Genomic DNA, 14244 nt, shown 5'->3' with positions numbered 1-14244 from the left:
TATTTAAAGATGTTTATCAAATTAGGGGAAAGTACACGTTTGAAACAAACATATCAAAGTATAACATTTAATCAATTAAATTTTTTTTTTAAAAAACTCAGTCGATTATCATATATGTCTACCCCGAGGTAGTAAAATTTTCCGAGACATGAGGCCTTCTATATATACCAAATAACCAAAATACTATATAAAAACCTCAGTAATCACAGAAATTTCTAAAAATAGAAATGTACATCAGTATCAAAAGAAGAAAATAAAAAAATACAAAACTATTAGCATTTAATCTTTTTCAAAAAAAAACTATTAGCATTTAGCAACACAAATAAAATGATGAAGAAAAACAAAAAACAGGGACAGAGTTGTCATTCCACAAGTGAAAATGTCAAGGAACGGATCCCGTTCCAACGTTACGTGCCTTCCTGGGGGCGTCTTTGATACCACTCTTAACTTTATTCTTCAATTTTTTTATTAAAAAAAAAGTAAAAAAAGATTTAAATTGAATTTTCGTAAGGCCCACAAAAACAGTCGTCACACTCTCCACTCCTCCCTCGACGCGTTGGACTCTCCGTGCGTAGGTTAACAGTACGTAGCCACACTAACGCTAAACTACGCAGATATTCTTATCACACCACCTCTTTAAGCTCCGTGTTAACCAGCTAAACCCTTTGATCTCTTTTTTTTTAATTATTTCTATTTCCAGATAAAAACTTAATACTCATCGAAACTTGAAACTCGTTTTAGTCTTTGCCAGATTTCCCTTCTCGGCTAAAACTTTTGTTCTTAATCGGATTCGATCTGGGCTTTCGTGTCTCTCTGTACTGTTCTGTTTGGGTATTAAAAGGAAACACCTTTGTTACTTTCCATGGCTGGGAGCGATCAAGTTAACCTTATTGAGAGCAAGGTGAGACCTTTTTCCTTCTGGGTGTGATCGATTTCACCTCTGATTTGGTGATGTTACTTTGAACTGTTCGATTGGTCTCTTGTGATTGATGATGTTCTTATCAGTTATGGGTTTGGTTTTGTTTGTGAAGTTAGAACCTTTGATGTTTGATTGGATGTTCCTTTCATCAAAGCTTAAGGCTTTTTATCGTTTTGGGGTGGTGAAACGTGTCGGTTGCTTGATGGGTCTTTTCTAATTTGGGGAACTTGCTTGGCTTTAGTTTATGCAATCAATTGATTCTCAAGTTTAAACTGTTTATCTGCCAAGTGTTGGAATCACATATCAAATACTAACTACTTGGCATCTTATTGTTTGCTTAGCTTATGAGACTTTTAGATGAAGCTTTTGTTTCTCTTGTAGGCTTTGTTGGTTTGTGAATTGCTCCAGCTTAATCTCTCTTATGGACCTGTTGATGGCGTTTGTTGAGATCTGTTAGAGAACTCTTCTGACTTATCATTTGTATGTGTTTTTTGTTGCAGACAGTGGTTCCTCTCAATACATGGGTTTTGATATCCAACTTCAAGCTAGCCTACAACCTCCTCCGCCGCCCTGACGGAACCTTCAACCGCCACCTTGCTGAGTTTCTAGACCGTAAGGTCCCTGCAAACGCCAACCCCGTTAACGGAGTCTTCTCATTCGATGTCATCATGGATCGCCAAACCAATCTCCTTAGCCGAGTATACAGACCTGCTTACGCTGGCGGCGACCCGCCGAGCTTCACCGATCTTCAGAAGCCTGTTGATGGTGAAGTAGTGCCTGTCATTGTCTTCTTCCACGGCGGAAGCTTTGTGCACTCTTCTGCAAACAGTGCTATCTATGACACTCTTTGCCGCAGGCTTGTTGGTCTGTGCGGTTTCGTTGTTGTCTCTGTGAACTATCGACGTGCGCCGGAGAATCGTTACCCTTGCGCTTATGATGATGGCTGGACTGCTCTGAACTGGGTCAACTCGAGACCCTGGCTTCAAAGCAAGAAAGACTCGAAGGTTCATATCTTCTTGGCGGGTGATAGCTCTGGAGGAAACATAGCGCACAACGTCGCGGTGAGAGCGGTTGAGTCAGGGATTGGTGTGTTGGGGAACATTCTGCTTAACCCTATGTTTGGTGGGACGGAGAGAACTGAATCCGAGACGCGTTTGGATGGGAAGTACTTTGTGACGGTCAGAGACCGTGATTGGTATTGGAGAGCGTTTCTCCCCGAGGGAGAGGACAGAGAGCATCCAGCGTGTAGCCCGTTTGGTCCGAAAAGCAAGAGTTTAGAAGGTTTGAGTTTCCCCAAGAGTCTTGTCGTTGTGGCGGGTTTGGACTTGATTCAAGATTGGCAGCTGAAGTACGCGGAAGGGCTGAAGAGAGCAGGTCAAGAGGTGAAGCTTCTTTACTTGGATCAAGCCACCATTGGGTTCTACTTGTTGCCTAATAACAATCACTTCCATACCGTTATGGAGGAGATAGCTGCGTTTGTTAACGCAGAATGCCAATGAAAACGCTGTTATCTCTCACTAACAAACGGGTGAAGTCCACCGTGGAAGGTGAAGGAAGGCCCGAGATTCTCGTTTTAGAAGCTCCCTTGTATGGCGTTTAACTACTACCACGGAGGTTGTGGTGGCGTCTGAGTTTGTGAACCGTGCGAAGCTGGATTCTGAGAGCAAAGCAGGAAGAATAACAGTGAAGGCGGTAATGTGTTTGGCTTTTAGCGTTAGCGTTTTAACTAAAACTACAGCTATGTTTTTTTCAGCTTGCGGTTGATAGTAACTCTGGTTATGTTACTATTATGATATTTTCAGTATATATATATGCGTAATGAACAATATATGTTTATTATAGGTTGTTGTAACTTGAGCAGTGTGGTGTTGTGTTTGCTTAATCTGCAACTGAGATATTTTCTTAATGTAATGAATAAGAAAGCATTCACTTGAAGAAATAAATGTATATAGTTCTAGTGATTACGTTCACTATATTCAAAACTAAATGTCCAGATTCACTCGCTTGTAGGCTTTGCTTTATTGCAAATCTAATCATTGACAAAAGATTTGATGTTTAAGTCTTTTGTGTTCTTCTTTCAATGTAAAACCAAACTGTCTTGTGGAGTAAAGCGCATCGCATTTGGACCACCACCACAAGGGGAACAAAACAAAGAAGAAATTGACTCTTCAAAGGATATGCAATATTGTTACTTTTGTGTTAAAAGGGTTTTGTTTTTCATGAGATGTATCTTTTTGCACACTGATGAGACGTACAATAATTTTGTAATTAATAAACAATTGTACATGGTGTCCACATAAACTCAAGACTTGTGGAATCGCAACCATAAAAGTAAAGACATGTTGGTTTGGCAAGATGCTTCATCTTCAAGCACAAAAGTCAAGACATTATGAAGAATGTGGTTATAGTTGGCTCTGATATAGATATCTCAATCTATTAATCACAATGTCTTCACATACTTGAAATTTAAATACTTATAAAATGAGTAATTATACAATATACACAACCAAAATTATTCACAGTTTGTCACTGATATTACACAGGATGATGATGGACATGACCAACTGATTTGTGTTTGTAGATGAAAGCTATAATATGATAATTAATTAATGGTATAGGGACAATGTAGTTGTTTTTTTGTTCTATATTTACAAATTTCCCATTAATTAATGGTACTTTAGAAAGGTGAAAATACACAAATCTTTTCAACTAAAAGTTGCAATTTATATAGCTTAATATATGAGATAAGAAACAAACAAGTTTATTACTTCTGAAGATCAGCTACATGTTCTCAGAGAATAGTAGCAGAATCACAGGTATGAAAGGGAAAAGGTTTACATCATATAGTTGATCAAACCAACTACATAGAAAGGTTTAGAAGTTAAACATCGAAAAATAGAAAACTCGAATGCGATAATGTTGTCTGAGAGTTAAAAACGGCAGTACCATCTTCAAGCTTTTCACTTAATCGCAGCGGCATAGGCAACAGAAGCAGCCATGAAGAGAGTAGTAATAGATGACACAAGTGTCCAAAAGCTCTTCTTGTCATGTGCGTCTTTCACTGAATGCTTCATCGTCTCTATCTCTTTCTTCATCTCCTCAACCATGCTTTCTTTGTTCTTGAAAGCTTTCTTGATCGCTTCTACCTCCACCGAGTACGAATCCACTCCCTTCTCTCCTCGCTTCTGCTCGCCTTTTTTGTTGTCTTGTCCACACACTAGAGAAGACACGGTCTTTAGCATTGTTAGACCACGTTTTGCATTGGTACCAGCAGATTCCAGTTCTGTTTTCAACACACCCATAGCTTTCTTGAGCTCCACAAGATCCTTTTGGAGGACACCCTTCTCCTTTCTCAACGCCTCAGAACGATTCTCCAATTCCTTCTTCTCTTTAATCAATCTCCCTCGCTCAGCCTTGATCTTCTCAAGCTCTTTACCAGAAGCTTGAATCGTTTTCTCTAGCTCTGCAACCTTTTCCTTAAGAGCCACCCGACTCTTCTTCTCCTCATCAAGAGCCTTCCCAGCGTTGTCTCTCTCGACCTCCACCAGGGCCAGAGCATCCTTAAGCTGGCTAACGTCGCAGCTAAGCTTCTCGCTAGCCTTGATTTGATCATTATAATCATTCCGCAGCTGCACCACAACGTGCTTTTGCTCATCCGCTACTTTATTCATCTCATCGAACTCAGCTTCCCGCTTACTAATATGCTCCAAAAGATCAACCTTCTCGAGAGCATATTGTTCGGCAAGTTTCTCCTTCTCGGAGGCAATGACGCTCTCCTCCCTAGCTTTTGCTTCCTCCTTAACCTCATCAAGACTCTTCTCCAACCCAATAACCTGATCACGTAAACCTTTCTCTTCCCTTGTCAAATTCTCCACCTTTTTCTCTAACTTCACGATCTTTTCCTTCTGATCACAATTAACCATCTCCACCTCCTTCTTCTCCATGAACAGCCCTTTCATTTCTCTCTTCAGCTCATCAATCTCCCTAACCTTCACCTCAAGTCTCTTCTCCAAGGCCTTCCTCTCCTTGCTAACCCTTTCAATCAACTCCTCTCTCTCCCCCCTCTCCTTCACCATTCTACCGTTCTCAGACTTCAAGCTAACAACTTCCTCTCCCAAAACCGTTTCTTTCATCTCAAGCCTAACAACACTCTCCTTCAACCTATTCACCTCCTCACTCTTAATCAAATCCCCCCTAGCTAACTCATCTCTCTCTTTCTCTAACTCACCCACCTCTCTTCTCAAACCCCTAACCTCACACTCACACTCACTCTTCTCCCTAACCAACCCATCCACAATCTCCCTTAACCGACTCTCCACAATCCCAACAAACAAATCCATCTCCAGCCTCACCACGAAACTCTCGTCCCCCGAGCTAAGCAACTCCTCCCTCAGCCGAGTCCTCTCCGCGCCGGAGCGAGTCAACTCGGCCTCAAGCGATTCCTTCGCGTGGGAGAGAGTCTCGATCTGCTGCCTCTTCTCCACGGCCTGCTTGAGGAGAATCGCGTTGAGCGACTTCAGGTTCTGGAACTTCTCCTCCGACGAGTCGTGGTCCTCCATCGAGAACTGGCGGCTGAGCTCCGCGGCGGCGGGCTTCTGGTAAGAAGCCGCCGCCTGGCTATGCGACTGCTGCTGCTCGTTGGAAGCTCCGTTGGAGTTGCGAGACGAAGCCTTCTTCTTCGCCATTTTTTTCTGGAAGAAAACGAAAGTGGCGGCGGCTGGAGGTTTTTAGGGTTTATGGAGCAGCTTTTAATGGCGAAGAGAGTGAGAGAGAAAGAGACGAAGTTTGGGGGTAAATCTCGCAAGATTCAAATGTTGGGGCCCAATTCAAATGTTTTTGAAGTTTTGTTATGTGATTATTAGATATCTTGTTACGTATATATATAGTGGAAGCGTGGAGCTAACATTTGATACGTTTCGTAACAGTTGTTTAAATATAGACTATATCAATAATTCAGAAATTTGGAAAAATTAATATTATTATTTAAACAGTTGGTACCTAAAATTGGATACGTTTTCACTAAATATAAACATATGAAATAACTACTGTAGAGTAGAGGACATAATTACAATTAATCAAAATTTGGACAGATATCACTAATTGATTAATTTTGTATATAAACAGGTAACAAGCTGATTTTTTAGTATGTATTGATATCTTATTCCAATACATACATATTAATGAATTTAAATATTATTTTTAAACAGCTGTTTGCTGAAACTGAATACATTTCACTAAAAATGAACATATGAAATAATTAAATAAACACTGTTTTGTAAAAGACATAATTACAATTAATCAAATTTGGACACATATCACCAATTGATTAAATTCTGACATATATAGGTAACAAATATTAATATAGTGGAACTAACATGTGATACGTTTCACATCATAATAAAAGTTGTTTAAATAGAGATTATATTAATAATTCAGTTAATTTTGGCCAGATTAATATATAATAATAAGTTTAATATTAGTATTTTTTTTGGTAAACAGTTTAATATTAGTATTTAAACAGTTGTTATCTAAAACTGAATAAATTTCACTAAAATAAACATATGAAATAAGTACTTAAATGTAAAAGTTATAATTACAAGTAATTAAATTTGGACACATATCACTAATTGATTAAGTTTTGACATATTTAGGTAACAAAATGATGTTCAGTATGTATTAATATATTAATATTTAAACAGCTGTTGGGTAATATTAGTTACGTTTCACTAAAAATCTATATATATAAAGAAATGTTCGCCTCTCTCCCGTGAAGCCACGTCATCAATTCGTGCGTTCTGGGAGTGACACGTGTCCCATTTCATATTTAAGGCCAAAATAAATGAATGCAATTAAGGGTAATCGAACCCAGCACCTCTAGCACTGGTAATTTCTCTTAGAACCACTAGGCTAAAGTCATTTTTTATAAATATGTGGCCGCGAAAATACTTATTATCGTGTCAGCTGGAAGCTCATGCTTCTTCTGCTTGTGGCCAGGACCGACACTGAACTGACGTCAAGATGAAGATCGTGAAGTTAAAAACTTTGCTCCAAACAGTTTTGCAATGTTTCCAACTTTTATAACTTGATGCATATAATATATATCAAAATTTGTTGTACACGCTTTTATTAGTTTTGCTTTTAAAAGAAGGTATTTACAGTTATAAATGTTTTGTGCCAGTGAAGTAATGGTTGAAAAATTTCTATACATATGTCATTTTAAAATAACACCCAACTTCTATATATATAGTCAATACATATATCCATGTTATATTCTAGACTAAATATTTTCTCTTTTAAAAATATAGAAAACAATTTTTTTAGTCTACAAGCAAATGTTGTAGAGCAAGTATGCATTATACAAAATAATATATATTTAAAATCCATACACAAAAACATAAAAGTTGTTATAGGCCTCTTTCTCACACATGCACACTCCACTATGAATAAAAATTAAAAAAAATAGTATTGTTATCAAACTTTATCACAAATCCACATTTGTATATCTATAATTATGAGTTGGACAATTAGTTAATTTGATACAATACCAAAGCAAGAATAATCGAAAAACAACTATACCACCGTATACTAATAAGTAAGACATAACAGATAACCAAATTCTTGAATCTTAAAACAAATTTCAACTCGAGCATTTAGTGAATATCAAATTAACTAATATCCCGCCCGCAGGGCGGGCCGACCCTAGTTAACATATGAAATAACTTCTGTTTTGTAAAAGACATAATTACAGTTAATCAAATATGGACACATATCGCAAATTGGTTATATTTTCTACATATACAGGTAACAAACTGATTTTTGCTATGTGTTAATATATTATTCTAATAAACATACATATTAATATAAATAAATATTATATTACTTGAGACAAAAAATGTTCAAAAAACAATATCTCTCATTTAATTTTTGAATGCAGATAATATATACCACAATAGTGCTATAAATAGTTACACCGTTTTGTTTGCTTAGCACATGTTTCATTTTGATACGCCTGAATTTTACTTCTTATATAAGTTTTATCCAACATCCTAAACTTCAAATGTATACACCGCGCGCAATATATATGATATATATAACATATACTATGTACTTACATTGAGTCAAGCTTAAGCAATGGTAAAGTATATGGTCGAAATTGATTGGTGTCTAGTTCAGTCTAAGCAAACTAGTCTTGTTCAAATTATTATTATGGTAGGCTCTAAGTGCATACCCATATGTTCATGAGATGCAACATTGAACAAATCATATGTCAAACCATATCAAAAGGTAGCATAAATACGATCAAGAGCTTGATATACAGTCTTGAATAAATTCATGTCTACTTTAACAAAATCTTATTAATTAAGTGGAGCAATCTTGAATTTGTGGTACTGTACTTTGACAATGATTTTGAACTATCTACTGCAGTAGCCATGAGTATATAGTAACTCTGTGTTACAAATCGGCTACTAACAAAAACTGTGGCCAACTCTAGTAGTTGCAGATTTAATGACGAAATTTATTTTCAACGTATAAAGAAAGACTCGAATTAGTGAATTTCATTACCTACACCACATATAAAATAAACACTAAACGGACCCTTAAGCTTAAGAACCCCAAAACAAAAGTGGTAGCCCATTGAACGAGCAATGACTGGGTACAAGCCTACAACATACAGAAAATGACCCAACGGACCCTCACAACTTATACTCCAAGCTTTTAATATAGTATACGTTTAAATACTCCACCACTGCACTCATATGTTGATTTTTAGTAAACTATAGTACTAAAAATCAGGATCAAAATGTACATTGAAAATCTAACATAAGAATTAATCTAAATCAGAAAATAACAGTAAGATTACATTAGATGTTAAACGGAGAACATTATCATGGTTCATGTATATTAAAGGGTATGACTGGGTATCTTACTATAGAGGTATAGAGGAAAAGTATGTGAAAAATTATGGTTTCTCTAACTCCCACTATTTGTATCAAACATGTGAAAAAGAAAAAACAAACGTCACATTCACTCCTCACTAGGAATAATCATTGATCTGTTTTTTTACCTGTAATTATGTACTTTTAGACAGTCTCGGTAAGACAGTAGCATCAAATCCATATATTAAATTCGTGTGGATTCATCATTGTCTATTAAAACTCTTATCAGTACTTTGTCCAATCATGTCTGTTGGATCTTTTTCTGTCTAGATTCAATGAATCTTGCTGGTCAGTAACTTTGGAGCTGTTGTGGTGGCACACTTCAAGAAGTGGATAAGTAAAAGAAGATAGTTCACTCTCTTTTCAAAACGTCACAAACATATCACATTCCTCGATTATTTCAGTATTTTTGAACACTAGTTAGGACCAAAGTTCAAATACCCATATGTTTTTAAAAGAACATAAAATATCCGGTAACTAACTAATCTAGTGCCTTCGTTCAATTATTTGACTAGGTTTTCAAACTTACGCACTAGGTTTTGTTTCTAGTGCGTACGTTAGATTTGGCCACTAACTACAAAAGTCACATGATCGTTGAACACTTTCCTACCAACTGGTCTTCAAACTTCTCTTTCTTCAATAAAAATAGTTTTTCATCACTTAATTTCGATCTAGAAATAGGCATAGATAGATAAGTCACCAAGATTTTTTTTTTTATTGCGAATATAGTTCAATGAGTTTTAATGTGGGGACCCAAAACGTGGGTTGGAGAGAGCTAGCCGAATCTCTTTGGTAACGTGTCTTTCTTGATTACTCGTATCTATCATTTTGTCATCGTCCATATCGTTTTTTGTTTGTTTGGAATCATCGTCGTCCATATCGATTTACTTAAAATAAACTTTACATTCGCGATTGAAAACTGGAGTTCAAGGATAAGGACACCCGACAAAAACAAAAGGACTAAGTACACAACTATAAACGCTATGTTCTTACCTGAATAAGATTATATCAAAACCCATAAAGTGTTTACACTTAACAGCCAAAATTTGAGTAACTTTTATCATTGAGCGACGGCCCTTCCACTCAGCACCGTCAGAGCACTAAGTCCGCCTTTCTTCCCTGCTCAACGGGTGGGTATGAGGTCAAGCTCCTTTATGGCTTTGCTGCCAGCATTAGAAATACAATTGTTTATCCTAGTCTAACTCTCTTTTGGAACACAACCTAAGAGCATGATTATTGGAGGGTTCTTAAGTTGGGGTTCTTAGCGGAATATAAGAACTCGTCTTTTAACTTTTAACGAAAAAAACTAAAAACCGTCTCTTAAGAACCGTCCCAATAATCATGCTCTAAGTATCTAACAACTGCATGCAGATCCAAATTCACAATTCTAAACCCACGACCGCCAATTAATTTGCTCGTTCAAACTAAATTTATATGATCTAGAATGCAATTAAAGTGCATGAACAAATCAATTGTTAAAGAGATCCCAAAACTCAAACAAAAATTGGTGGGTTGAACAATTATTGGGGATAAAACGGATAAGATCGTAGGATCTTGACCCTTGTTCAGCATGGTTAGCAGCATCCAGGCGATATGATAGCTTTAATGATCTGGAAGTCTAACCGATTCACTTGTTTTGATAACTAGCAAATATGGTTAGTGGTTTTAAATCTAGGGCATCTATTTATAGACACTTATGACTTTTATAGTCAGATAACATGGTGGATTCTAACTAGTTGATATTAACTAATAATGAGTTTATAAAAAACTTAATTTCTTTTGAACAAAAAAAAATTTAATTTCTTATTATTTAAAACAGTATTATTAGTTTGGGTATAGTTGGACGGTATTGTATTTTCGAGTTTTTTTAATATGACAGCAGGACGAAAATTTAACAAGTAAAAAATTTAAGTATATCTTTGTAGGATATGAAAAGATTTTTAACGTTAAAATTGTTTTGAAAAAAAAAACAAAACTATAAGTATTTAAAGAAAAAACTCTCAAACTACTTTATTTAGTGAATTAAACCCTTGCTGGTCATAATTACTATTACTACCGATAAATATTTAGTTTAGGGCTTTATACATTAAGTAAATATAGTTGAGGGGTTTTACCATTAGAAATCTAAAAAATAAAATCAAAACCAAAATTTTATAATATTATCTAAAAATTTATAGTGTTTTTAAATATTATCTTAAATTTTCAAAATTAAGATTTTCAATTTTTTTAAAATATATGAGTTTGGTGTGTTTTTAACATCAACATTATATATGTGTAAATTAAAAATGTAAAACCCATAAAATATAATAAAAATTATCTAAAGATTTATTATTACATTTTTCTTAGATAAGATATTATTTTTATAATATTTTCTTGTTTTCTAAATTTTTAATCTTTTAGTAATTTGGGGAAATTTTACCTTTACACTTTGTTTTATACCACTATTCAATTTTACCACCAATTTAGGGACATTTTCATAAATACCACTTTCATTAATGAACAAAATACAATAGTACCCTTAGCTTATATTCTCCTCAATCATCGACTCTTTCTCTCTCTTTTTGAGATACATCTTCTCTCAGACTTATCGCCGAGATCCGCCGTCTCCATTGAGATCCGCCGTCTCCGTCGAGATCCGCCGTCTCCGTCGAGATCCGCCATCTCTCTCTCACACAACCGGCGACGAAAACGGATTACAGAGAATCGCGATTCAAAGCCTTCAAATGTTGATTCCTGTTCAAGATTCACAACTCGTATGTCTCTAATTCTTGTATTCTTTTGTTTGTTTCGAGTAAATATTTGTTTTTGTTCTTTCTCTTATCAAAAAATCAAAAAAATTTGCTTTAGACTTCTCATTTGAACATGTCGATCTAAGAGAAACAATTTCCATAGTGAACAAGATTGAGTTTTGACAACTTATTATAAATCTGGGTTTCAAGTAATTTTAGGGGTTTCTCCTTTCTGTTATCCAAAAATAGAATACGGTTAATTTGGACTTGTCATTTGAATGGTCCCTGCTAAGAGAGAGATTTTTCGATAGTGAACATTGTATATTAAGGAATTATAACCCTTTATAAATATGGGTTTTAGGATATTGTTGATAATACAACTCAACGATTTACAAGATTTTATAAAAGAAGTTTTTTAACAAGAGTTCATCGCATATGTCTATAGGACAACATATAAATGTGTGAACTAAAGAAGTCTTGTGTTGTGTTATTCTATATTATTTGTAAGACTGTTGTCGAAATACACGAACCCTATGCTTGGATAAGGTATGTTTAAGCCATGATTAGAAGTTCATATCATCCTTTTATTAACTTCATATCATTTTTGTTTTAGACTTCTCATTTGAACATGTCGATTTAAGAGAAACAGTTTCGATAGTGAACATTAAGTTTTTTGACAACTTAAAATCCTTTATAAATCTGGGTTTCAAGTAATTTTACGATTTTCTTCCTTCTGTTTATCCAAAAATAGAATACGGTTGATTTGGACTTGTCATCTGAATAGTTCCGGCTAAGAGAGAGATTTTCCGATAGTACACTGCATATTAAGGAATTAAAACCCCTTATAAATCTGTATTTTAAGATATTGTTGATAGTACAGCTCAGCGATTTACAAAGTTTTATAAAAGAAGTTCTTAAACAAGAATTCATCATATATGTCTATACTCTATAGAACAACATATAAACGTGTGAACTCGAGAAGTCTTGTGCTGTGTTATTTGTAAGACTGTTTCCGAAATACATGAACATTATTGCTTGGATAAGGTATCTTTAGACCACGATTAAAAGTTAACATCATCTTTTTATTTCGTGTTGCAGTTAGACATCAATGAATCTTGCACATCTTCATGATTGCCTCCAAGGATTTATGAAGCTGGAACAGAACCACTAGACAATCCAAAAGTGATTATCCAATCGGTGTCTTGGTCAATAATGTTAAGTGTTTTATAAAATATTATAAATGTAGTTTTATAGGGGTTTATAAGTTTATAAATTAGAGAGACTTATAGTAATTGTTTATTCCTTGTTACATCTTGTGGTTAATACATTATTTGGATTCTCTGAGGAATACAAACATTTGGTGACCCAACACATCGTGATCTTGGATGACATGGATTTTTACAGTGTTGTGCAATTAGTTCAACAAGGATATAAAATGAAGAAAAGCTAAGGGGAACGAGGATTTGTGGCTTTACTTTTTGCAGCATATGATGTACGACAATAACATATGAAAGAAGATAAAAATGAAAAGAAAAGAAAGCTTAAGAGAAAATAAAAGTTTATAAATAATTTATAAAAATATATAAAACAGTTTGTAAAGTTTATAAGCTATTTATAAAGGTTTATATATTATTTGTAAGAGTCTCAAAACCATTTATAAATGTTTACATTTATAAAGGTTTATAAAACAATTAATAAAGTCTATAAACCATTTATAATTGTTTATAAAAACGTTATGAAAGTATATACACAATTAATATGGGTTATGTATTCAATTTATAAGGTTTATAGGTTTAGGAACCAATTAGAAAGTCTCTTAAATCATTTATAAGAGTCTACAGTAATTTATAAGGACTTATAGAAACAATTTATAAGAGTTTGTAAAATTGTTTATAAGGGTTTATAAGGATATATAAATAATTAATAAGAGTTTATAAATCATTTATAAAAATTACTAAAAAAAAATTCTGAATTTTATAAAACTTTTAAAAAGAGTTTGTAAAATTGTTTATAAGGATATATAAATAATTAATAAGAGTTTATAAATCATTTATAAAAATTACTAAAAACAATTTCTGACTTATAAAAACAATTTATAAGAGTTTGTGAAATTGTTTATAAGGGTTTATAAGGATATATAAATAATTAATAAGAGTTTATAAATCATTTATAAAAACTACTAAAAACAATTTCTGAATTTTATAAACCTTTTAAAAAGGTTTACAATTTTTTGTAAGAGTTTATAAACCATTTATAAAGGCTTATAAAACAATTTATAAGAGTATGTAAAATAGTTTATAAGGATTTATATGTAAATAATTAATAACTGTTTATAAATCATTTATAAATGTTTATAAAAACAATACATAAATTTTATAAACCATTTATAAGGGTATATAAATTATTTATAAAGAATCTATAAACTTTTTATAGAGGGTATGTAAACAATTTGTTTGTTCATGGCTTTATAAAGTATATCTTTTGTCTGTATTTTAATCATTTGATATAGAATCCTAATTTACCTTCATTATTTAGACACTAAAAACATCTGAACGATATGTTTCTTTACTTGAATTCTGGATACAGTGTGTTATTTCTCTTCTTGTTCTCTTTTCCGTATAAGGTTCCCTTCATGTAACTCATTTGTTCACATGAATAT

The 14244-nt window shown here is 34.0% G+C and overlaps 2 protein-coding genes across 2 annotated transcripts; one reads left to right on the top strand and one right to left on the bottom strand.

The window, feature by feature from the left end:
- The first annotated feature begins 644 nt into the window (after positions 1-644).
- Positions 645-2892, top strand: LOC106411110 (gibberellin receptor GID1C). The gene is made up of 2 exons (XM_013851796.3): positions 645-901; positions 1420-2892. Exons 1-2 carry the CDS (start codon positions 863-865, stop codon positions 2416-2418), a joined length of 1038 nt encoding a protein of 345 aa, XP_013707250.2. The 5' UTR covers positions 645-862; the 3' UTR covers positions 2419-2892.
- A 767-nt stretch (positions 2893-3659) lies between these two features.
- On the bottom strand, positions 3660-5778 carry LOC106407278 (myosin-11). Its single transcript, XM_013848115.3, has one exon. It carries the CDS (start codon positions 5602-5604, stop codon positions 3880-3882), a length of 1725 nt encoding a protein of 574 aa, XP_013703569.2. The 5' UTR covers positions 5605-5778; the 3' UTR covers positions 3660-3879.
- Between the last annotated feature and the right edge of the window lie 8466 nt (positions 5779-14244).

Source organism: Brassica napus, chromosome A6, assembly GCF_020379485.1.
Source record: "Brassica napus cultivar Da-Ae chromosome A6, Da-Ae, whole genome shotgun sequence".
Taxonomy (NCBI): Eukaryota; Viridiplantae; Streptophyta; class Magnoliopsida; order Brassicales; family Brassicaceae; genus Brassica; species Brassica napus.
Note: the sequence above shows the minus strand (reverse complement) of the source record. Positions and strands in the feature narration are given on the sequence as shown.

Coding starts and splice junctions, on each gene's coding strand:
- LOC106407278 (XM_013848115.3), bottom strand. CDS start 5,604: ATGGCGAAGAAGAAGGCTTCGTCTCGCAACTCCAACGGAGCTTCCAAC.
- LOC106411110 (XM_013851796.3), top strand. CDS start 863: ATGGCTGGGAGCGATCAAGTTAACCTTATTGAGAGCAAG. Junction 902..1,419: donor TTAACCTTATTGAGAGCAAG/GTGAGACCTTTT, acceptor TTTTTGTTGCAG/ACAGTGGTTCCTCTCAATAC.